Consider the following 23,259-nt stretch of genomic DNA (forward strand, 5'->3'; position numbering starts at 1 on the left):
TGAATAATAAAGATTCTGCTGGACAAGCAAGATCCCTAGGGAGAGCACAGGAGCTTTCAGTGACATGCATCCATCCATTTATTGTTTCTTCCCAAACCTACTACCTATTGTACTTATTTTTTTCCTAATAGACAATAATACAAGCATTACATTTGCACTGATTGTTTCTCTTAAGAATTACAGTTGATAGTACTTGTGGATATTGTTGCTTATGTTATAATTAAGTTACTTATACCCTTCAAATAGGGTGGGTTTGGTTTTATTCTTCTTTCAACATTATGTCTAGATTGCCACAAAGTAAAAATTTGAACCTTGGGTTTTATTAGGCTTTACCTTTCTATAACGATATTCTATGGAGATGGGAAATGTTCTAAAATATGTAGTCCCACACTCAGAGAAACTGTATTTAGAGCATTTAACAGCTGACCTCTGTCTTGAAAAGGTTTTATCTTCTGTATTCATTATCATGAATGAATATCTAAGTGTGACTTTTGGTTGCAAATTTGCAAGGTTAAAATTGTATTGAATTGCAAAAAGTCTTCTTAAGCTTTTCTTGCACAAAGCTGTTTTACCTAGCAGTGACTTACTAATCAGCTGATGCCTTATTTAAGCCATAGAAAGGTATAATATAAAGGTAGTGAGAGACTTTGGTAGACAAGCTGAATGTAGAATAGAATAATTTATTTTCATGTGGCTGTTTTACAGGTTGAAAATTGGTGTCCTCGTTTACCTTGGAGAGCAAAAAATCCTAATGAAGAAACTGATCAAAAAACGGTGGTAAGAACGTTAAAACATGAGAAATAATTCAGTAATTGTGATTCATGCAAAAGATCCTGGAGTCCTGTGCGACATAAATGCTAATAGGACTAGAATTTACCGTTTTGATTCCTCAGCTCCTCAAAACTGAAGGGAAACATCCTTGACTGTATACATGTAGCTCATCATGTATTTTCTCCAGTCATTGTCTCGCGCTGCAGTCTTGGTGGTAGATTTCCATTAAAAACATTTTTGTGATTAAATTTATAAAATATTGTGCACAGATACTGAGAAAAATTACAAATCCATAGGCTGTTCACCACTGTTAAGTGACCATATGTGAAATTGTCTCATTTTATTGTCCTATAAATCTGAGACTTATATATAAAAATGCCTTAACAGAAGAGGCTTATATACATTTCAGTTTTGTAGTAACATTTTGATTACTTTTAATTTTTTTCCTTTAAAAACTCTATGGCATGCAGAGTTGTTTCTGAACTGTTATAGCCTAATTATGTAGCACTTAGGTATTTTAAGATGATTGCTGGGTCGTATATGAACATTGCTTACATAATTTAGATATAGGCTGTCTCATTTTGTAAAACCAATTGTTCTTAGATCAGTCTAGCTTTAGAGTGAATATTTCCTTTAAAATTTATACTCTAGTCATGTTTCGTCCTTCATGGTATAATAGGGAACTTCCTTATATTTGGAAGATTCCTGATATATATGGGAGCCTTCAGCATACTGTTCTGGTTTTATATTGTGTTTTAGAGATACTTAAACCTCATTTTGAAGCACATAAACAAAATCAAATCTTATATTGCAGAAATAAGTACATTGTGAAAAATTGCAAACATAGTCTGGGGCTACCAAATACTACTAATAAACATAACAGTAATTTATGTGACTCTAGAAATGCCTGTTTAAGGTATTTAAAATATTTAAACTAAAATCTCAACTTTAATTTTAGGAGTGCATCATTTTTAATGATGAATGTAAAGCACAGAGTTCCTATGCAATAATTTTTTTCACTTCCGGAAAGTGGACTATTTGAAGAATAACTAATGTTTGGGGGGGGTGTGTGTGTTTAATGCTTTAATTGAAGGCTGAAATTCGTATCAACTTTGATAATCTCTACAAAATGATGTCAAGACACGAGGAATTCAGGTGGATGATGTTACGCATCAGACGAATGGCTGATACCTGGATTGAAGCAATTAAATCACTTGCAGAAAAACAAAATTTAGAGAAGAGAAAACGAAAAAAGGTAAATGAAAACATTTTCCAATCCTGCCACTTGCAGTCATATAGGGTCTTTTAAGCTTCTTATTCCAGAATTAACTTCAGAGTAGCAATACAAAATATGTCTAAAAGGCTCGTGTTTATACTTGTGCCCTCTTTTCAAGAAGTATTTTGCTGTTTGAAATTACTGTTACAATGGATATTTGCTTTACAAGTAGTTTTACATAACTTAGATGAGTCAATCTTTTGTTAAGTTTTCTAACCTGTTAAACCTGTATAAAATAGAGACTATATAGAAGTTTCTAAAGGGAGGAACTGAATTTTCTGCAAGCTGATGACACTGCAGTGGTTTTTACATAATTACAGAAAATAATTGTACATCTTTGTCCAAAATTGAGGCTTTAAATGGTGTGTTTCTGCTTGAGATTTGAATAGATGTAAAGTTGACCACAATTTTTTATTTCGTCAGTTTAGACCTCCTGTAATGAGTTCAGTTTAAAAAAACGTGAGTTTCTTGAAACAAAAAGTTCCATTTTATTTGATTTCCCCCCCCAGTTACCTCAACTAGTTCAGATAAAGCTGAAAGTTGGAAACACAGCAAGGGGTTTTCCTTCCTGCCTTGTTCTGGCTGGAGCCAGCTCTGAGTGACAGGAGGCTATGCACGGTCATGTTTCTACTCTCTTAAGCCCAGATGGCTGCAGCTCAGCTCCTTGCTTGGGGTTCTCAATCCTTGCATGAGGTCTAGGCTCCATGTTGGGGCTGAAATGTTTGTCACATGCTACAGTCCTTGAGTAGGGTCACCTGCTGTCAAGGAGCAACTCTTCTCTTTCAAGCAGCCCTCCTTATTACAGAAATCTAACATCTGAGAATACATAAACTCAAAAATAAACCGAAGCAGTACTGTCCTGCAGTTTTGATGGGATGCTCTAGTGCTTATTCTTTGCTTTTGAAAGTCCTTCGGGATTGCCCTGTAAAACATATGATGATTTCATTTTAGTATGTCCAGTTTAGTTCTGGGAGCTGCAAGAGATTAGAAAAAAATGGGGTTTTGAATGTTGTTTCTTTATAGAGTGGGTGAAAAGGTTTTCGTGTTTGGAAGATTTTGTACTTGGCATTGTATGTACCCACACTCAAATAACAATCCAGGTATGTAGTGAAGTGTTTGGAACTCAACTTCTGTGCTTTGTAGAAAGCCAAGCACAGATTTCAAGGAGCTACAGAAAAAAATCTCTGGTGGCAGTGGAGAGGAGAGGTTCAGAAAGCATCCTCTTATGCAGTCTTTCCAAGTTCTTAATGGCTTGTTCACAACAGTGTACCCTCCCTTAACCATACTGTCTTGCATAACCAAGTTCATCCTACTTGAGAATATAAGTGGTTATTCAATCTAAATAAGTTAATGTGAGCTACACAGTTTCTGTGCAGAATTACTGATCTGGTGGCAGATAGTGCAAAACAATGCAGTAACATTCTTATAATTACTGTTCTAGAGATTCATTACAAAATTATTGTGGTGGGAGTATTGGATTTTTTTTGGCCATAGTTGGAATTTAATAGACAAAATGCTGTGAGGTATAATATTTGCATGTATAATGTTGATAACTCTAACATATGACTTTCCTTTCCAGATTCTTGTTCATCTGGGGCTTTTGACAAAAGAATCTGGATTCAAGATTGCAGAAAATGCATTTAGCGGTGGCCCACTTGGTGAATTAGTTCAGTGGAGTGATTTAATTACATCTCTCTACTTACTGGGCCATGACATCAGGATTTCAGCTTCACTGGCAGAGCTCAAGGAGTAAGGAGATTACTTTCACTTTGAAACTGGAATACAAATAAAAAAAAAAAAAAAGAATTGTCAACTCTTGAAGCTTCTATTAACAGTGTATAATTTCTTGAAGCATAAAATGAAAGTGATAATTCACTAAACAGATGATAAGATTATTTTCATGAGCTAAGTATATGTGCTAGGGAAAGGATAATGTGTTTTCATTGTAGCTTCAGGCTCCTGAGACTTCATAAATGAATGTTGTAAAATTGAAACTAAGCAGCTTATTCTTTAACATTCCAGGTGCTTTAACCAGCTGCAATGGGAAATGATACAGACTAGTGTAATTCTGTGTCCTCTTCTTCAGTTTCTGCTATTCTTCACTCAGTATCTCACTTTAAAATAAAGGTTTAAATTCTTTAAACACACTACTTTTGATGTAGTTAATTGCTTCTGTTAGGTCAAATTGCTACCTCACTCATCTTTGTCTTGTTTTGCACACTAGTTCAGCATTAGGCATAAAACATCTGTTTTAAGCTTGAGCACATACCCTTTTTCTGTAGCTTTCGTGTTTTTTATAACAAACATGACAGCATCATTTTGTAGAGAGCTCTTATACTACGAAGCTGTCAATAGAAGGCAGAAATTATTTCAAATAATTTTAAAGTATGCAAATTTTAAGCATTCCAACCATATTACTCTCTTGTTTAGATGAGATTTTTAGTGAAAATTAATGCTTTACTGCTGTATAAACATTTCTTTAATAAAGGCTGAGCATCTTTAGCATTTGAATGTTCATATATGGTTTCTGATTTGGAAAAGAAGAGAGTAAAGCTTTTTTGGAAAGGGGAATTATTGGTATAAATAGTATTACAGTATTTATTCAAGGTTTTGGAAAGTAATACTTTTCCATATTCCTTCTTTCTTTGTTTAGGATTATGAAGAAGGTTGTAGGTAACAGATCTGGCTGCCCTACCCAGGGGGATAAAGTTGTAGAACTCATTTACATTGACATTGTGGGACTCACTCAGTTTAAGAAAACCCTTGGTCCATCCTGGGTACATTACCAGTAAGTATAACACTTACTTGACCTCTTCAGTGCTTTGTTAAAGAGCTTTTGTTGATTAACACATGTCAAAGTACGGAGGTGAGTACATTCACATGAATTTGAATTTATATGAAAGTGAAAATGTTCTCTGTCTTTCACTCTTAGGAATAAAGGGGCTGTTACCTGTTTGTTGCTTACCATCTTTATCCCCACAGCAAGTTTGGGATTCTTGGATTCAGGCATTTTTTATCTTAATTAATTATATTATCTTGTTGTGTCATCATCTTTGCCTTTCTTTCCCTCCTTTCTTTTCACCCCCTCCCTTTTGTTCTGTATATTAGTAGATGAACTGAGAGATGACTGGATTTTGTTGTTTAGTTGGAATATCAAAAGTATGTTTTGCTTGTCATTGTTCACAGCCATGCTGGATTGATCATTGTGGAGAATTATCTATTCTACCTGTATTGCCCAACAACTGCAATGCAAATTTTTTCTGTTCATCCCTTAAGATGCTGGGCAAAGAGTTGTCTTCAGGGATAAAAGTAAAGAATAAACTGTAGTTATTGTTGCTTCTGTAATCTACAAACATCTTTCCATTAGAAATGGAAGATGGTGGTCGCAAGATATTGCTTTGTACAGCCTTCTTAGTGTCTGCAGTTCTAGAACCACTTTTTTTTTTTTTTTCAATAACTTTAAATCAGCAAGCCTTCCATGCATTGTTCAAATACATATCAGCATGAAATAAAACCAAATCCAAATTACTGACTTTGATTTTTCTGTTCCTAATTGAATTAGCTGTATTTCATGATCCCTAAAGTCCATTAAATCCTACTTAAAGAAACATATTGAAAGGTGTTCACTGCAGGCAGAAAAATTGTTTTTTCTCAACCACAGGATTTTCTAGAGCATTGGATCTTTTCAGTGTAATTTTAAATGGGAGTATTGTGATCAGCGTTGCAGATTAGATTACTCTTAATCTCTTTTTTGAAGCAGAGGAGTAAATGGATATTCTGTTTTTTAGGAGCCTGCTAATAAACATAATCCCATTTTCCAGTGAGCTACAGTTGGTTGTCTGTCTGCCAAATGTAATTGCCACTAACTGATCACATACAGTATTGTGGTCAGGATATAAAACCATACTTATAAAATTAAAATGTATCTTCCCTTTTCAATTTCCTATTTGGTATATTCTGTAACAAAGATATGGAAATACATCATGACATTGAGATTATTAGATTAGCTCTTCAGTTTTGCTTCCTTATTTAATGAATCATTAAATCTTAAACTGTCAATCTGTTTTTCATTGATTCCTAATTTGTGATAATGACTGACTTTTTCTGGTTTAGGAGAGTAGAATTAAATTTAACTCTAAATTAATACCTTAGGTAGTATAGGAGGGGTTTTTAGGCTTTTGAAGAAGAAAGATATTACTTAATGCCTGTCTTATACAGTATCGGATTTCATGGGATGGAAGGAGATCTCATCTAGTCCATAGTCTTCCTAAAAAGTAGATCAGATGTATTTGTACTTCTTGAGAGATTTTTGCCTAATCTTTAACTGAAGACTTCAGAAGATTCCCCAGCCATTGTTTTATATTATTCAGCTTTTCTTTAAAGTGCTTTTCTTGGCCTGATTTCTCACAAACTACCCATTACTGCTTATTCTAATATGGTTCTCAGGAATAAATTGCTTCCTTCCCATCTCTGCCAGCCTTTAGAATATTGTATATACTGCTTTTCCTCCAATTTGCTTTTCTTCAAAATAAATTAGGGGTTTTGGATCATTACTTGTAATTCAGGTTTTGTAGACCTTTTATCAGATTTCTTGCATTTGTTGGGAATCTAATTACTTGATACTGTTTCCCAAGTTTAGTGTACAAAATGGGGTCCAGAGTCTAGCAGAGACTATCAGAATTGATTAGAACAGAAGAATTAATTCCTAACTCCATGCATACTATCTCCTATTTGGGGATCCTCTGACAGTTTGTTTTTTTTTTTTCTCTCAGCATCATGAGTTACCTCATGAATTTTGTCATCAGAATACTTTTAAGTTAAAACTAAGAGAAGTCCAGTATAAAAGCATATTTATATTTTTGTTTAATTCATTCCAGTAAAATAAACAGTATCACAAAGTTGCTTTATAGCCCTTGTTCTTTACAAACTTTGCTTTCTCTGTTGTATTTAACGTCAGTAGGAATAATTATTTGTCTTGAGAGAAGTGTTTTGCTTTGTGCCGTATAGTTTTTTCAGCAGACGTGTGTGGGCCAGCTCACTTTGATTTATGCAGACCAGACACAAAGAAATTAAAACTTGTTTATTCACTACAGATAGAGTGGTAGAAGAAGCCTCTGCCTTCAGAACAGTCTCTTGATAGGAATGCCATATATAATCTTTGTGAGTAAACTTGAGCCCTGAGGAAATTATTGGTAATACAAATCAGGTTTCTAGAACTGCTACCTCAAAAGAATGACCCTGCTGCTCTGTGGGGTGACTATTTCTGAACAACTGAAAAACTCTTTTGTGCGTCTGAGATCTGTAGCGTCAATGACTCTTGGTAGTATATGCTTTATCTGTGGTATAATTGGTGCTGTAAATAGCATGAATATAGAAAAACAGATCTCATTTTTGGGTGCACCTGATTTTCAAGCAGAAGAATGCCTGGACATATGCTGTATTTTTTCAGTTCTGAAGTCTGGATATTTGAATGCAGTTTATGTGCAATGAAGCAACATAAAAACTAGTAGCTTAATATAGTTTGAGGAGTGCAGCTCATTGCCTTTCTTAGCACATGCATCCTCCGTACAGCACATAAGAATCTGGTATTTTTTTCATTTTTCTACAGTCTCTCTAGCAATGACTCATTCCCATATGCCAAAAATCCAACTGGCTGTATTCTTGAAATTAACATGACAGCTATCCTGAAAAATGAGCAACATTCCTGCTTCTTACATGTTCTCTAGAATACATCTGTCTTGAGGGTTATTTTCTGAGTAAGTTTTTACATTTTAAATGCAAGTACTTAGTGGCCTGAAAGTTCATATGTGTGTCTGCAAGGATTTGCATCGGCAGGTTGGACGTAAGCCATAACAGTGTGGAGTCCATGTATCTGTGCTGGCAAGTTGCTGTGTCTGAGCTCAGCGCACCTACAGACCTTCCAAGCCAGAACTGGTTGGATTTTGACCAGTTTGCTCCCAGGAAGATATCTGCAGTTACTGGCCTATACGTACCCTTTATTTAACAGTTTATGCTGGCATAAGCACTAGTTGCTGACAGGGATGGGTGCTGCTGGTCAGCATTGCTTGCTTATGCAAAGAAGAAATATATGTAAGCAGAGAAGAGTTATAACCTCAGGTGGGAGAAGGATATGAGTAAATGTATATAAATACTTATTCTAAGACAGCCCACTTAAGATTGTGCATATGCCCAATATATATGGAAAAACGCTCACTTTTAAAATGGTGATAACCCAGGTTACTTTTGTTCAACTTTTTTTCTAAGACCCCAAATTGTCACTTCTAATATGCCATAAGAAAGAAGACTTTAATATGGATGTTTCTATAAACAGTTTGCTACCCACCAATCCTTTTTTAATTAGTTGGTGAACAGACTCATCAGTCTGACACCAATTCCAAGGCATGCAACTTCACTGCTAAAGCTTGGTGACATTTTAGGAAGGAAGGGGGAACAGAGTGAAAAACTGAAGTTAAAATCACACTAAATTAACATTTTTATTTAAAATACATCCCTGATTTAAAAAAAATACCATTTTTCCAATTTTAAAGTTAAATATTTCACTTTAGAAATGCTGAAACATTGTATGCCAAATCAAACTTTTTATTCTAAAATAGTTCAACTGAAAGAGATTTAAAACACGAAATGAAACAAATGGAGAACATAGTACTCGGGCAGACAGTTAAGGCATTCCTACATATCTTAAAAATATCAGTTCAGCATAGCTGGCATTAATTACATTAATTTCTGAATTTTAAATCTTTACCAGGTTTTTCCTGCTGCATTTCAGGGATTAGGTTCACTAATTGAAGCTGTGATCTCTCATACCATTTTTGCAAACACCTGCACTTCTGCTGTGATCTCTTTTTCTCTTCCAACTTACTTTATGCCCAAATCATAAATATTTTTAATTTTATCTGATTTATGGTTTAGCTTAGTTTCCATTGCATCACATGTTCTGTCCTGCTTCAGGGACCCTATGTGTATTGAACATAGTTACACAAATCCCTATGAACAATTGGTGCTACATATGTTTTATCTGAATACAGGAAAAAGAGGAAACAAAGCACTTTGAGATGATCACATGTGATGTAGTCCTCCTTACATATATAATTTGACAAACTCTAATAATGCTGCAGTTTTTCCAGTAGCTTTCACCCATTTTTCATTCCCCTGTACTGAAGTACCTGGCCAAAAGCTGTATTTTTGATAAGAATTTTGTTTTAAGGCTTGCCAAGAAATAAGAGAGCTTTTATTACTGAATGATTCATCAGTGCAGAAGTTGTTTTGGTCCTGCTGGAGTATTTTGTATGATGTGGAGATAATTGCCACTGTTGTAAAATATTTTCATTGAGAACAGTTGACATAAAACACTGCACAGAAACTGATCTGTCAGCTTTGTTGTTTGGTGAATCATAATATGTTGTATATTTTGACTTTCTTTTTGCTTGAAAGATCTCTGAAGATTAAAAAAAAAATTTGCTCTATTTGTACTTTCAAATACATTGATTTGGCATTTTATATGAGAGTTTAAAAGTTGCTGAGTTTGGTGGTGGGTTTTTTTTCTGTTTCCCAATTTAATGGATACTTTAGAGAAAGGAGCAACATATAAGAAATATTTAAATGTATTTTGGGGACTAAATTCTGTCATCTTTTAAAACTCAAAAATGATTGGTTCTTTCACCTTTTGGGTGCTAAATTCATTCACATTTTAGAGCCAAAATCCTGGTGTTTTGCTGAACAGAATATATGTGGCCTTGGGGCATAGGAAATGTTGAAGACTGAGAAATATAGCCTGTCTTAATAGTACTTTTGCAACTACATCCCTTCTCTGCCACTCATGAGGTTGTGTCTCTTCTTCAGCACATACAAGTCCAGTGATACAATATAAGAGTTGATGTCTTCATAACATAGTGGCACATGATGTAGAAACACACCCTCTTTCTTTTCTGAAAATTTTGTTTATGGAAGGCTGAAGAATGGTAGGGTCAGCAGCTTTGGAGCCATATAATCCAGTTCTTTTGCGGTGGAGCCAATGGTCAGCATGATGATCCTGTCCAAGCCATGTCAAAGGTTTGGCAGGCTGTGTTTTGGAAACACAGTTTGTAGAATCTGTATGCTAGCATGTATGCTGCCTTCTTTGTACTGAGATTTTTTTTCTGCCTTTCATGTACTATGGGCCCTTTCTTGAAAGGACCCACCCGTAAATGAAGTAATTTTTTTCCAGCAAATTTTAATAGGAATTTAAATAAAGGAGTGAATGTGATTCTCTTATCCCAAACCCTTTGTAATACAATGCCAAGGTTGCTCTTAGTTGTAGACTGGTTGTTGCAGACATTTGACTTTTATATTGTTCCTTCAAATGTCTGTGACAAAATGTTTCATAAACAAATGGTCTGCAAGTGTTCAGCAAATTAACTGTCTTCAGTGCTTCTCCAGTAGATTTAATTGACCCAAAAGTCAGAACCTGGAGACTAAATACAATTGTCTGAAGACAGAGTACTATTCTGCTCTGATCTTCTTGGCACAGGGCCCTTGGCTGTTGCATTTGATTTTGTGGTAATGGATGAGAACATTAGAAAACAGATGAAGAATCCCCTCTTCTTCTGCCTAAATTTGACTTCAGAGCCTCAGGAATGTAAGCTCTGCTTGGATATTAAAGCATAACTTTGTTCTGTAAGAACAAAGAAACCCAAAATAAGCTCAAAGGTTGCTATTTGAATGTCTGATATATCCTTGAATTTGCTGATTGTAATGTCTTTGTGAATGTAATATGAACACAAATGTTTGAAATATACCTTCAGTTCATAAATCATCCACAGTTGCAAACAAAACTAAAACACTCATCTTAATTATCATAACTATGTATATATACACATACGTGCTTATATGTACATGTGCATGTGTACCTACAGAAATATTTTTTTTTCTTTTAGGTGTATGCTAAGAGTTCTGGATTCCTTTGGAACTGAACCAGAGTTTAACCATGCCCACTATGCCCAGTCCAAAGGCCACAAGACACCATGGGGAAAGTGGAACCTGAACCCACAGCAGTTTTATACCATGTTCCGTAAGTATCACTGTGTTTATAAATAATTTGGAGCTTTAAAAAGGAATGTTGTAATTGAGAGGAATTTTTGTATTATAAAAGACAAATTCATGGTTTAATAAAATGCAGCAACTAAATGGGCGGAATCCTGAGTGCCAGTAAGTGTCTGTAGACTATGCAAAAGCCCTATTGGGCTTCCATCCATCAATATCAACTTACATCAAATAATAATTAACATATTATCAAAATAACAATATCAATATAAATAACGGTAGGGAACTTTATTCTCAGGATACCTGTGGAAAGTGGTGATTGACTTTTCCTTCAAGTGCCACTGAGTTTACTTTTGTTAGTTTTGCTTTCTCAAATCCTGCTATGGAGCGATAGGTTTTTGAGGATTGCATTTTTATAAACTGCACTCTTGCATTTCATCAGGTTAAACTGAAGTTGGTAACTATATTAACTATGTCATTGTATTTCTGCTTTTTTCCCTCAACAAGTGAGCAGCACAGTGCCTTTGTGGTTTCTTTGCAGTCAAGATTAATAAACTAACACTCATCAAAAATAATTTTTTGTCTCTACTTCTTCGTGAATTTATCAAAATTTTCACCTAGCTTGCTTTCATGTTGTGAGCATCTCTCTTGAAGTGAACTGATTCATATTTATTTTCCAGCAGTGTATAAAGCTATTTAAAAAACAGTGGTAGTTTTCAGCATCGCTAAATATCTTAAAAAAGAAAAAAATCCTAAAAAATAAACAGAACACAGAAAAATTTAAATTCTCTATAAATTTCATCAGATTAAATGATTACTGTGACCTGCTCTAGCCCTAGTCTTTGACTTTATGGTGCTAAGTTCCAGAATCAAAGGATCTTTCTCTTGCATGTTGTAGTAGTATTTCGTTATCTCTGAAAGATGCTGAAAGGTTCACTATTGGTGAAAGGTGCACTTAGCTTGAGGGTAAGCCAGGCTTAGGAAAGAGGAAAGTGCACGCGGTTGTGTGCTGCAACTTCTCAGCCGAAGTCTGTAAAGAAACACTTGGCTTTAACCAGCCTGACCTCCAGATTTTGGTGGTGATCCCTGTCTGAGACTCAGGCCAGGACATGCACTGTTCTCTCTCAGACTTCATAGTCAAGTCTTTCAAACTTTTCTGCTTTTCGTTGCAGAATTATACATGCTGCTGTCTGGTTGACAGGCTTTTGATTTCAGTTGCCCTGTAAAATTCTTGAGAGGCATATTTTGTCTGTCAACATTTGCTGTGCAAGTTTTTCCAGAGAAATATAAGTGAAGGTTGTTCAGAAGGTAAAAGACTGCATTCATGGTTGTTTCAAAGCAAGTAACAAAATGTGTGGTGGGGAAATGTGACTTGGAAGTGATTGCAAAGTTTCTTTATGGACATTAGTAAGCAGAGCTTGTTCCATATCCACATGATTTGCCAATATTTATTGTTTTGTGTCCTAAATGGAAAAGGAGCTGAAAGCTCAATCATGCTGTAGTTAAGTAGTCCAGCTGTTGGGAAATTTGTATGTGAGGACCTGTTCAAGATAGCACCAAGGGGGATGATGTACTTGAGGAAGATAGTTGCACAAATACTTGTGGTACAGCTGTGTGCTCTGTGTGTGCACTCCTCAATCCACTTCATGAAATGCAGAAGAAAGTAAATATCAAGATCGTCTCTGTTGTGGCAGTATAGACTACTAATACAGTCTCTTTTTTGGAGCAAATCATAATGAATTTTCAGAAGAGCATGACAATATTGAAATTTCAATAAATAACCATTTCCAATCTTTGCTACTAGAAATGACAGTGGGTTTTCCTTTGCAGGAAAAGTGGTAAATAGATTGCAAGCAAACTCATTGTGAGGCATGAGTGATTCCAGTGCTATAGATTATTCAAGAATTTTGCTGCTTTTTGTACTAGGTGCAGAAGAGTCAGCATGTTTTGTGATAGCTGAAGTTTATTTTTGTTTTTTGTTCTCTGCTGCAGAGATAGCACCATCTTTATAGGGTTGTCATTAGAAGTGCATGTTACACATCAGTAAAGGTTTTATGACAGATTGGAACCCTGGACAGCTTCCCAAGATCCCCAGACTCTATTATGTTTTGAGAACTCTGATTATGAGGGCAGAAAATTATTACCAAGCAACAATAAAGCCATATTCAAACCTGTGGCATATTACCAAATACTTGACTGTTCTCCTCTCTGAGCTTTCCAGAAGCATGAGTGTTCCCCCCCCCCCTTTTTTTTTTATGTTTTTTTATTTAAATTCTTTTATGTGAAATATCAGGACTGGTACTTTTAAAACTGCATGATCTTGCTTAAAGATCTATCTGAGTGCTTCCTGCCAGTGATGTTTGAGGCACTGAATTTCATTAGTTCTGAGTGCTAACTTTAACAAAGGTTTATTTTTCTTTAGAGTGTGTACTCCCTTGCCTCTCCTTTGAATGCAGTCTCTCATCCAAAAATATGAAAGGATGGAAAAATGCCCCTTTTCAGGCATATTTGCTATGTGCCATTTGCTATGCTAAATTCTAAAAAGTCCTTGGGTCTAAGTGAGTTCCTAGCTGTTGCTGAGGCATTTTTTGTGAAAAAGAGTAATTGTCATTTGAAAGACTAAATGTAATGGTAGAGGGAAGCATACACTCTATGGTTTCTCTGTTCTACTGCATTATCCACTTGGCTAATTTTCAGGAATCAAAAAGCAAAACCTCATAATTCCAATAGAATTTGATTTTATTTTATTTTTTAATAACACTGACTATAGGTTTAGCATTGCATGTATTGTAAGTGCCTGAGGCATTGTCTTTTTTTGTTTGTTTGGTGCTTCTTTTAACTTTGCAGAATGTGCTTGGTAAGAAATTGTGAGCTTGTGTGCCAGAATTTCAAAAGTTTTATAGAGGAGATCCTAGTGTTTATTGCAGCCTATTTCTATGTAAACTTGTAAGGCTATGATGCTTTTAGAGAGGCACAAAAATCCCACACATGGGAGTAATTTTTGTATAATAGAGATGGATTTTTACCTGAAGTGTTGAATGTTGAAGTCCATCCCTGGAATTAAACACCCTGTCCACAAAAAAGGGAAAGAAAAAAAAAAAGGCAAAAAAAATCTTAGTTTTAATGAGCCTATAAGTCTGTGTCTTTGTAGGAGGAGAACTGTGGCTAGTATTGCTCAATGTCAGTGCTGGAAAAAGTCCAACAGAGACTGAAAATAATACAGAAAACTAAGTAAATTGCATATCCTTTGCATGCACTTTTTTTGTCTGGGTGCTGGATTGACAACAATTTTGCCAACTTCAGTTGTCACCTTTCAGTATTTTATGATAGACATGTCTGAGTGAATTAGGCAATGAAATTCATATTCTGATCTGCATAGTGTGACTTTGTGGGCTAATAATTAGCACAAATACGTAATACGCAGTGAGTTGGATGGTTGGTGTTAGCTCTTCCAATATAGGAGGTGAACCTAAGAATTCTACTAAAATTCATTTATGACATTGAGCAACACTGAGTTTTGTTAACAAGCACATATACAGGATTTTTTCAAATTGTTGGTATTACATCTCTGATATTGTCAAGCTGGATTTCTTCTGGTTCTCATATCTCTAATAATAAATCTCAGCACACAAAAAGTCATCATCGTTGACATCGGTCCAGCTACCAAATTTTTACTGTCAGAAACGATCCAGAAAGTAACTGCTTATTTTAGTGGATGTATGCATCAGGAGTTAAAATTAATAAGAACTATTCTCAATAATAAAGCAAGCAAATGTATCTCTCAATATGAATGTGAAGGAAGTGATCTGTTGAATAATATTCTCCTTTTACCTACTTTTCTGACAACATTCGTGCTTTTGTAACATTAACTGATACTTTAAAACGTTTTCAATATGCTCTGTTTCTTACAGCTCACACTCCAGATAACAGCTTCCTTGGATTTGTGGTAGAGCAGCATCTGAATTCCAGTGATATTAAACACATTAATGACATCAAAAGGCAGAATCAATCTCTCGTTTATGGCAAAGTAGATAATTTCTGGAAGGTGAGTTTTCCATACTCATATATTTGAGCAAGTTTATTTTGATCAGTATAATAAAGTATAACTCTAAACTTAAAAGTATCCATTCTCTCTAAATCTATTAAATTCTTTTTCTGAAAATAAACATTTAAGTAATGAAATTGGAACATTTTGAAGTCTTTCTGATAAGAAAATTTCCGTCTAGATTGATGTGGATCCTTTGATGTTTATGTACACCTTTCTGATAGAATAAAAAAATTTTATAGCTTTGATATCACAATAATTTTGTAAAATGCAGAAGCTGTTAAAAGTAATGGGAAATTGAATGTGTTAGAGGCTTTCTGAACTTTAATCTGTCATAAGCAAATGTGTCTTTCAATTATTTCTTTTCTTATATCTACCACCAAAAATGTGCTGCATTTTGAACTGGAAATTTTATTTCACTAAAGACCCCAGAAGTGTTCAATCTCATCTCCCTGTAATAATATCAGAGGTATTTTTCTTAAATATTGCAGTTACTGCATTGTCTCCCATCTGTGGACAGGAGCTGCAGAATAATACTCCCAGGGTTCGGTCATATTTTCACCAAGTTATACTGTGTTGTTAAGCTCACAGTGGTCTCCGCTTTTTGTCTGCTGTCCTTTTCTGAAGCTCCTTCCAGACTGCCACACCTGGGAGTGTGTGTCTCATGCAGTTTTCAAAGAAAAGCAATTACTCACTAATCACTGGATTTCTTCCATATTACCTCTAGCTCTATGTGCCTATATACTCTGTATGCCTTCCCTCCTCCCTAAAAAGACCTTATTCTAAGCCTCTTGTTCTCTGAAAAGGAACTGATCAGTACATGCTGTGCCATACATAGGACAAAACAGTATGACAGTGTGAGAGCACCCGTGTCTTGCTTTTTCTTTCCTTTTCATTGGCATGAGAATATTAGTCTTGCGCAGTTTTCTGAACCACAGAAGCAACATTTAGTCTGATAGCTGTGGTTATAGAGAATAAATTCTTGAAAAATGATAGCTACGAGTAAATGGTGCATCTGTGAGAGAAAACAAACCAAAAACTTAAGAGAAATGGAAGTGTGTTGCCAATGGTAGCACAAATGCAGAACTGGATGCTTCTTAACTATTATGCTGAGAAATATGTGTATATTAGCTGTGCGTATTTGATTGTGATCTCTCAGGTTTATATTTGGTTTTATTGGACTGAGCCATGTAATCTGTGTCTGGAAATGAAATTTTGCTTTGCATGGTAGTAAATACTGTGACAGTTACTCGGTTTGACTTATGGTATAGAACAATTTAGTATGCCCCCATCTGCAGTCTCCTATTCTGTCTGAGCAGAGCTGGGATCCTTTCATTTGAGTCTTTTCTGGCTGAGGCTCTTGTACTTTTAGTTCCTGATCTCATTATCAGTCTCTCAGGAACAGTTGCATGTAATAATCATCTATACTTCCTGACCTGATTTGTAGTACATATCAGCAGAACAACCTGTTGAATACTAGTTGGATTTAAGGAACAAGATAGTTGCTTAGTCACCAGGGTTTTTTTCACTGACATGTTTTTCTCAGTTTATTCAGTCTGCATGAGTTCAGTAATATGTATTAATAGCTTATATGCCCAGAGGGGAGATTTGTGATTGCCTAGTCTGAGATTCTGTATGACACACAGGATACTCATGGGCTGATTAAGACAAAAACATGGCTTTTTGGAAAAGGACATCCAATCTTGATTTTTAAATAGCACACGATGGAAACCCCACTATTTCCTCTGGTAAAATCCTTGACAGTTGTCTTCTACCTTAAGACTTGGCATTATTTCTGGTACAGATTTCCAAATGGTAATTTCCAGTCTTAGTAGCAGTTAACAACTTTGTCTGCTGCACTGACAATGTTTCTGTTGTTTCCCTGTAGGAATATATGGGTTGAGATCAAAGCAACCCATAGTCATCTCCTGAAATGCCTGTCTATGCTGAACCACTGAGAGCTTTGTGCTTTCTAATCCTTAAGTGTTGTCACATGTCTGTTTTCTCTGAACCTTTTTAAGATTATTCACATTCCTCTTGAAATGGGAATGTTAGCCAAGGGCACGTGGGCCATACTAGCACCAAATCAAAAAGAAATACTATATATAGGCATTGCTAGGCATATCCCCTTTTCAGCATTAGGAACTCATGTTTAGACAACTTCTCAACCAAGACCCTTGTGTCAATTTTTAGAACTGCTGCTTTTCAAGTCACTGCCCAGTTTCTATCAGTACTTGACTATCTTGTTTCTTCGAAAGTGTATAACTTAATACCTGGCCATATTAAAATGCTTACTTTATGCTTGTAACATCAAGCATGTTAAAACTGTAGCTTGGAGATTGTAACTGCAGTCATGCCCATGTGCACTGGCACATAAAGTGCAATCACCACAGATAGGCTTTGAATCGGTGACAGTGTGGGATGTCTTATCTGGAGTGATAAAATCCAATTCTTGTGATCAACAGAAAGCCTGAACTAATCTTGTGTCTGTGTAATTTGCTTATTTCATGTTTCCTTCATTTTTCCTGTTGAATGCTCTTTTCATCTGCCATCATGGCTTGTATGGAACCAGACTAATCTGTTTATCCTGCTCCTTTTCTTTATATTGAACGTGGCCAATTAACGGAAAGTGTAATCTCCACAGAATACACTCACTGCTAGGTCTGATCAGTCATTAGAGAAGCACAGTGTGGAGAAGAGAGTGTTCCAGTCCCCAGACTGAGGTACTTTTGGGGAATAGCAGTTGCAAATAAATTGTTTAATTTTAAACCAAGTAGGATGATGTGGAACTGAGGTATGCACAGGACCTTTTTTCCCTTGGGGTGGGACTAGAATAGCTGACTGCCATCATGGTTTTATATAGCTGTGGACATGGGTCCTTTTCTGTGTCTGGCTAGGCCTATGGGGAAAAAAAAAAAAAAAGCACCAAATTACTTGTCATTTCATCCTTGCTAGAAATCCCCATATTCCCAGCTCTGCTGCATGGCTGGGCAGAGTTGTTGAGGCTAGCTCAGACCACCTGCTCTTAAACTGTGTACACTAACCAGGCTACTGTAGCTAGAGAATTAGGGATTGCTTACAGACAACATTCTGCCTTCCCACATCATTCAGTGGGGCTAAACTCTGGTATGAACATGATGAGTAACAGGGGGAGGAATACAGTGATAACTTCTGTCAGCTCTGCTGGATACAGAAAAAAATGTCAGCCTGTGGCCTGAGACCAGTGACACTCATCCCATATTGCAGCGGGCAGGCGTGGGTATGTCTGTCTGGAGGTCAGGAAGGATGTAAGCTGCAGAGACTGAGAGATCTTCTTTACTTCCCTCTGATAACTCAATCAGTGTTAAGTGGGTTGAGGATTACAAATAGGAGGTTCTAAGGACTTTTGCCACATTTCTAAAGGTTAACCTTAGAGGTAAGCTATCAAGGGCAACATTTGCCAAGTTTAATTTGTGTTTGCTGTAATCAAAGGTTTTGTGGTTTTGTCTGGGATTTCTGGCAGTACTAAGGAGTAAAGAGTCCTATCTCTGCCTAAGTGAAAAAGAAGGAATGAATAAAATGTGAGTGAAACCCATAATGCTCTGCATTATCAAAATTGGCTTTAATTACGGAACTTCAATTAAAAGGGAATGTGTGAAGCCTTTCATGTCATCTTAGCTCCTGTTTCTATCCTAAGTCTTTTCTTTGTTCTTCTTTCTGCAACTTCCTGTCATACTATTCCAATACTTCTGCCCTCTATCCTAGAAGGAGAAGAGTCAGGATTCGTTTTATGCTATTGCTGTTTCTGGCTTTGTGGGGTTCTGTGACAGAAGTCAAGAATTTTGCTTTGTATCAGAAAATCGCCATCAATGCATAACAATTGTATGATGACTGCTTTTGTAGATTTTATTGTCGCATATTGGAGTTGTGTTAAAAATATTTACATATTTAAAGGCAAAATAATGTGTGAGTTTGTTACTAATGTCACTTGATGGACATTCTTCTTAATGTCTGCATAACAAGTTTTGAAGCATCAAAGATGGGAAAATACATAACCAAGTCTGTTCTTAGTAACGTTTCCCCTTTATAGCTCCATGTGACGTCTGTAATTTCCCCATCGTATGCCCTCTTGCATGAAGTGGGAGTAAGAAAATGAGAAGTCAGAGAGGAAAATTTATACTTCTAGGAATAGTTACGTTATGTGCAGAGATCAGTGTCTTGCTGCTGGCAGTGTTGCCTTTTCCCTTTCTTCTGATTGGTTTTTGTGCTTCATATTTAGGAACGTGCTTTGGCTGAACATTTCCTCTCGGGTTTTTTTAAGCTGTAAGAAACATAAGGAAAGGGAGAAAAAATCCTCCTCACCTTTTCTTACCCGCATGATCAGCGCACTCACAAACTTCTCCCATGGTGTTTTTATTTTGTTTTCCTCCAAATTTGCAACTGCACTATGGACTTATCTGTCAATCAGAATTCACCCTAGTTGCTGTCACCAGGAGCACTCTCCTGCTTTATGCCACATAACAAATTGAAATGAACCAGACACTTAAATTCAGCAACATTTCTGAAATTCACCATTTGCTTCTGAAAGAAGTACGGATCAAAAAACCCCAAGTAGATCAAAGCAAATGAGCACCTATAGGTGCAGTAAATAAGTATACATGAATGTACATGCTCTTCAGCATTTATTATGACAATCAGAATTTCAATTATTATGAAGAAAGAAAGAAAAAAATATTTTCCATTAATTTTTACCTTTCAGACAGGTCAGTGATCAGCTACTTTTTGCAGAACTCTCCAACTGCAGAATGAATTAGTGAGATCTTAGAATACCAGTTAATGCAGTCATCTACTAGTACTTGTGTATCACAAAACCAACACACCCTTTTCTTCCTGTGGTCTCACTTCCTATTTTCTTCTGTATCTCTGTACTTTTTTGTTTCAGCAGTTACAGTGCACAAGTATGTCTCATTGTTAGTTCTGGAATTTTCTATTCAAAGGACAGGAAATTCCTGGTTAGGTGTTAGTGCACATTACATGACAATGAAACTGTCAAATCTTTCAAAAACCTCAGTGGAGTTAAAAAGGGAGAAAAATTCATGGATGAAGAACTACAAGAAATGATGGATGAAATAGGTAAAGATGATAGTGACAGAATAAGCAGGATTGCTGGCAGATCTTGAAGGACCCAAGTCTTTACTGAGATGTTTCATTAATTCTTTGTGCAAAGATTACATAGGTGTAAATATATATGTGTGCCGATGTGTGATTTTTAGATACATGGGATAGGTGCCTAGCACAGAAGCCATAAATGGACATTCAGGGAAGAGCAAAAGCATGGCAAAGTTACATAATACTTCCCTTGCGTATTCTCTCTCTTTCCAGCTTTTTTCAGCTCAGGGTATTTTCTGAATCTGTCTATTGATAAACTGACTGTTGCCACCCTTTTGAGATTTCAGTAAGAGATGGCTTCGCTTGTCTGATCATGAACCTATGCAAACTTTTTTGCCTCCACAACGTTCTCTGTCATGGTGTCCCTCAAATCTTTGACGTATTGCAGGAGGATTCATTAACTTTTGGATTTTTCTAAACCTGCCTCCTACTACCTTTGTTTGCCTTCCTTTGCATGAGGACATCATGAATAGACTGTCACTCTCCATGTTCTTTATGCCAAATTATGGTTTTGTAAACCTCTCTCATATTCTGCCAAGTTGTCTTTTCCCAGCTGAAGAATCAATAATGAAGTTGTTACAGATTTCAGTATGTCATGATGAAAATGTTCTGTAACGTGGGTCCTTCTTAACCCTCCCAGAACCACATCCAGTGTTCTTGGCTTCTTTTTGAGAAAAGGGACCAGAAGCACAACAGTGTTGGAGAGGAGGGAGAGAATGTGTTGTTATAGAACAGTTCCATTATATTCTCTATATTTCTCTATTCCTTTCCAAATAATTCCTATCATTTATTTGGCTGGTGGGTGCTCTGACTGCTGCTGAACATTGGACATTGCACTTTTTTCATGGACCGTAATCATGTGTTCAAGACTTTGAATCATGTGTTATCAGAGTGCAAAGTCTTCATTCTTGAGTGACATTGGTAAGCTTAGGTCCATACATGAAGCTAGGACTGGTTTTCACCAGTGTGCATCACTTCATTTATACTGAATTTATCAGCTATTTTATTTCCTAGTCACTCCATGCCTTAGATTACTGAGGGGACTTTGTCAAAAGCTTTACACCACCACGTGTTCAGTGTTGTGGTGTTTTTCTGCAACATTTTGAAACTGGTTTCAGTTTTGCTACTCTGAATAGTATGTGTTGAGTGCACACTTTCTCACTTCTCTGTTCTCTTTCACGTGCTGACCATTCATTCATAAGGCCGATTTCCTTCTCTCCCGAAGAGACTTAGTTGCTTTAGGAACTTTTAAAGAGTTTCTTCATGCTGATTGACTACTTCAGAGAACACCACAAGTTTGGTGAGAGACGATTTTCTTCTACATGAAGAATTGACTACTGTAATTTTGTTGACTGTTGTAATTTTGTGGGTTTCATGTGATTATATAGTTAACACTTTATTTTAAGTTTCAGATAATTTGTTCAGTGTAGAATTCACACTTTCTAGTCATGAATCACTGAATCCTTTCCAGATCCATTTATAAATTCTATACTCTGCACCAAGTACTCTGTGGCTAGCAGTTTGAAAGTTCCATATTTGAGCTCCAAGAGACATCTACTCTTTGTGATTTACCATTGTAAAACTGTTAAAGACTATCTGTTTTGCTCTTAATATTGTTGTACATTGCATTCTCCAGTATTTGTTCTCGGAGTTCCCCAGGAGACAGGATTTTCATTATTCGTCTTGAAAAGTCTTTGTGAGAGTATGATAGCTCTCAAGAAGAGAGATTTTCCAATCTTATGTTTGTGTCACAATCTCAATTGGCATACATTGCATATACACTGGATTTTAGCTTACCTTGGACTTGACACTTTGGCAAATAAGCACCCAAATGTTAAGACTGCTAGACTTAATGGTATGTATTTAGGATATACACAGAAATCTATCCCAGTACTTAATTTTCTGAGTTACATTTATCAAGCTTTATAAAACTGTTGTCTTCTGACTCTTTCAATGTAAGAAAGTGAGACGGGATATATGGGTTGTTTTACATATATTTTGCAATTTGAACTTTCAACCCATAAACCAGTTCAGGGCTCTGAACTCAGCCTTCTGTAATGTAGTCAGCCTGTAGTTCTGCATGTGGTGCTTAGTTCCATTCCGTGTTGAATTGCTGGTGTTCTGTGAGGATACTTGAATGGTCTAAAATTGCAAAATACTGTGATTACTTTCAACTGACAAACTGATGGTAAAGCAGAGTTGTTAATTACCACCATCTACTGTATCAAGAAAACTAACAGCAGAGTTTAGTTCTTAATGCATTGTGTTTCTATCACATATTTTTGTAGCTTTTATACTTAATTTTTTCACTCACCAAACTTAAAATTTCAGCCCTACAGACTGTGTCATCTTGTCAACATTGTCCTAGGGACAGACTTACCAGACAGTTGTCATTTGATTTCTTTGATGAGAAATGCCTTATCATGATGCTGGAAATAATTGATGAGCAGTAATAACAGTTCTTCAGTCAGTGATCAAAAAAAGTACTTTCCTGAATGAAATGTTTGGTTTTAGATGCTAAAAAAAATGTTTCAGAAAAGGTGTGTATGACTGCTACTCACTGTTACTCTTCCTTTTTGATTCTGAGGAGAAATAATTTGCTTTTTTTTTGATGTTATCTTTCACACTCAAAGTCTAGATTTGCAGTATGGACAGCAGACATGGGTGCATGGCGCAGTCTGATACAGACTCTGCAGAGAATGTTGATTTTGCGTTACTAGCCAGCAGCCTGTGATCTTTTCTCTTTGAATTAATTTTGGAGAAAGTAAAAATCTGAAGTTACTGTCAAATGCTCTAAGATAAAAGAATATTTGTATCTACACCCAAGCAAGCAGACTCAGGAAGTGGATTAACAGTTGAAGGAATGTTGATATTTTGTTTGCAAATCACATTTCTCGATTCGTTTACTTCTAGCCTTTCTATTTATAAATGCCATGTTTACACTCTCTCATTTTCTACTTCAACGTTTTTAATGTTTAGA

The 23,259-nt window shown here is 36.0% G+C and overlaps 1 protein-coding gene across 5 annotated transcripts in view; it reads left to right on the forward strand.

Moving 5' to 3' along the window:
- Positions 1-23,259, forward strand: part of MGAT5 (alpha-1,6-mannosylglycoprotein 6-beta-N-acetylglucosaminyltransferase) — a 135,970-nt gene that overhangs the window by 80,953 nt on the left and 31,758 nt on the right. For all 5 annotated transcript variants that reach the window (XM_026852188.1, XM_026852184.1, XM_026852187.1 and 2 more), the window contains exons 6-11: positions 706-777; positions 1,865-2,026; positions 3,627-3,796; positions 4,701-4,835; positions 10,981-11,114; positions 14,998-15,131. In XM_026852188.1, coding sequence (XP_026707989.1) covers positions 706-777; positions 1,865-2,026; positions 3,627-3,796; positions 4,701-4,835; positions 10,981-11,114; positions 14,998-15,131 — 807 coding nt within the window. The remainder of the gene's footprint in view (positions 1-705; positions 778-1,864; positions 2,027-3,626; positions 3,797-4,700; positions 4,836-10,980; positions 11,115-14,997; positions 15,132-23,259) is intronic.

This window comes from Athene cunicularia (genome assembly GCF_003259725.1).
Source record: "Athene cunicularia isolate RWA chromosome 7 unlocalized genomic scaffold, athCun1 chr7_part1, whole genome shotgun sequence".
In the NCBI taxonomy this organism is placed as follows: Eukaryota; Metazoa; Chordata; class Aves; order Strigiformes; family Strigidae; genus Athene; species Athene cunicularia.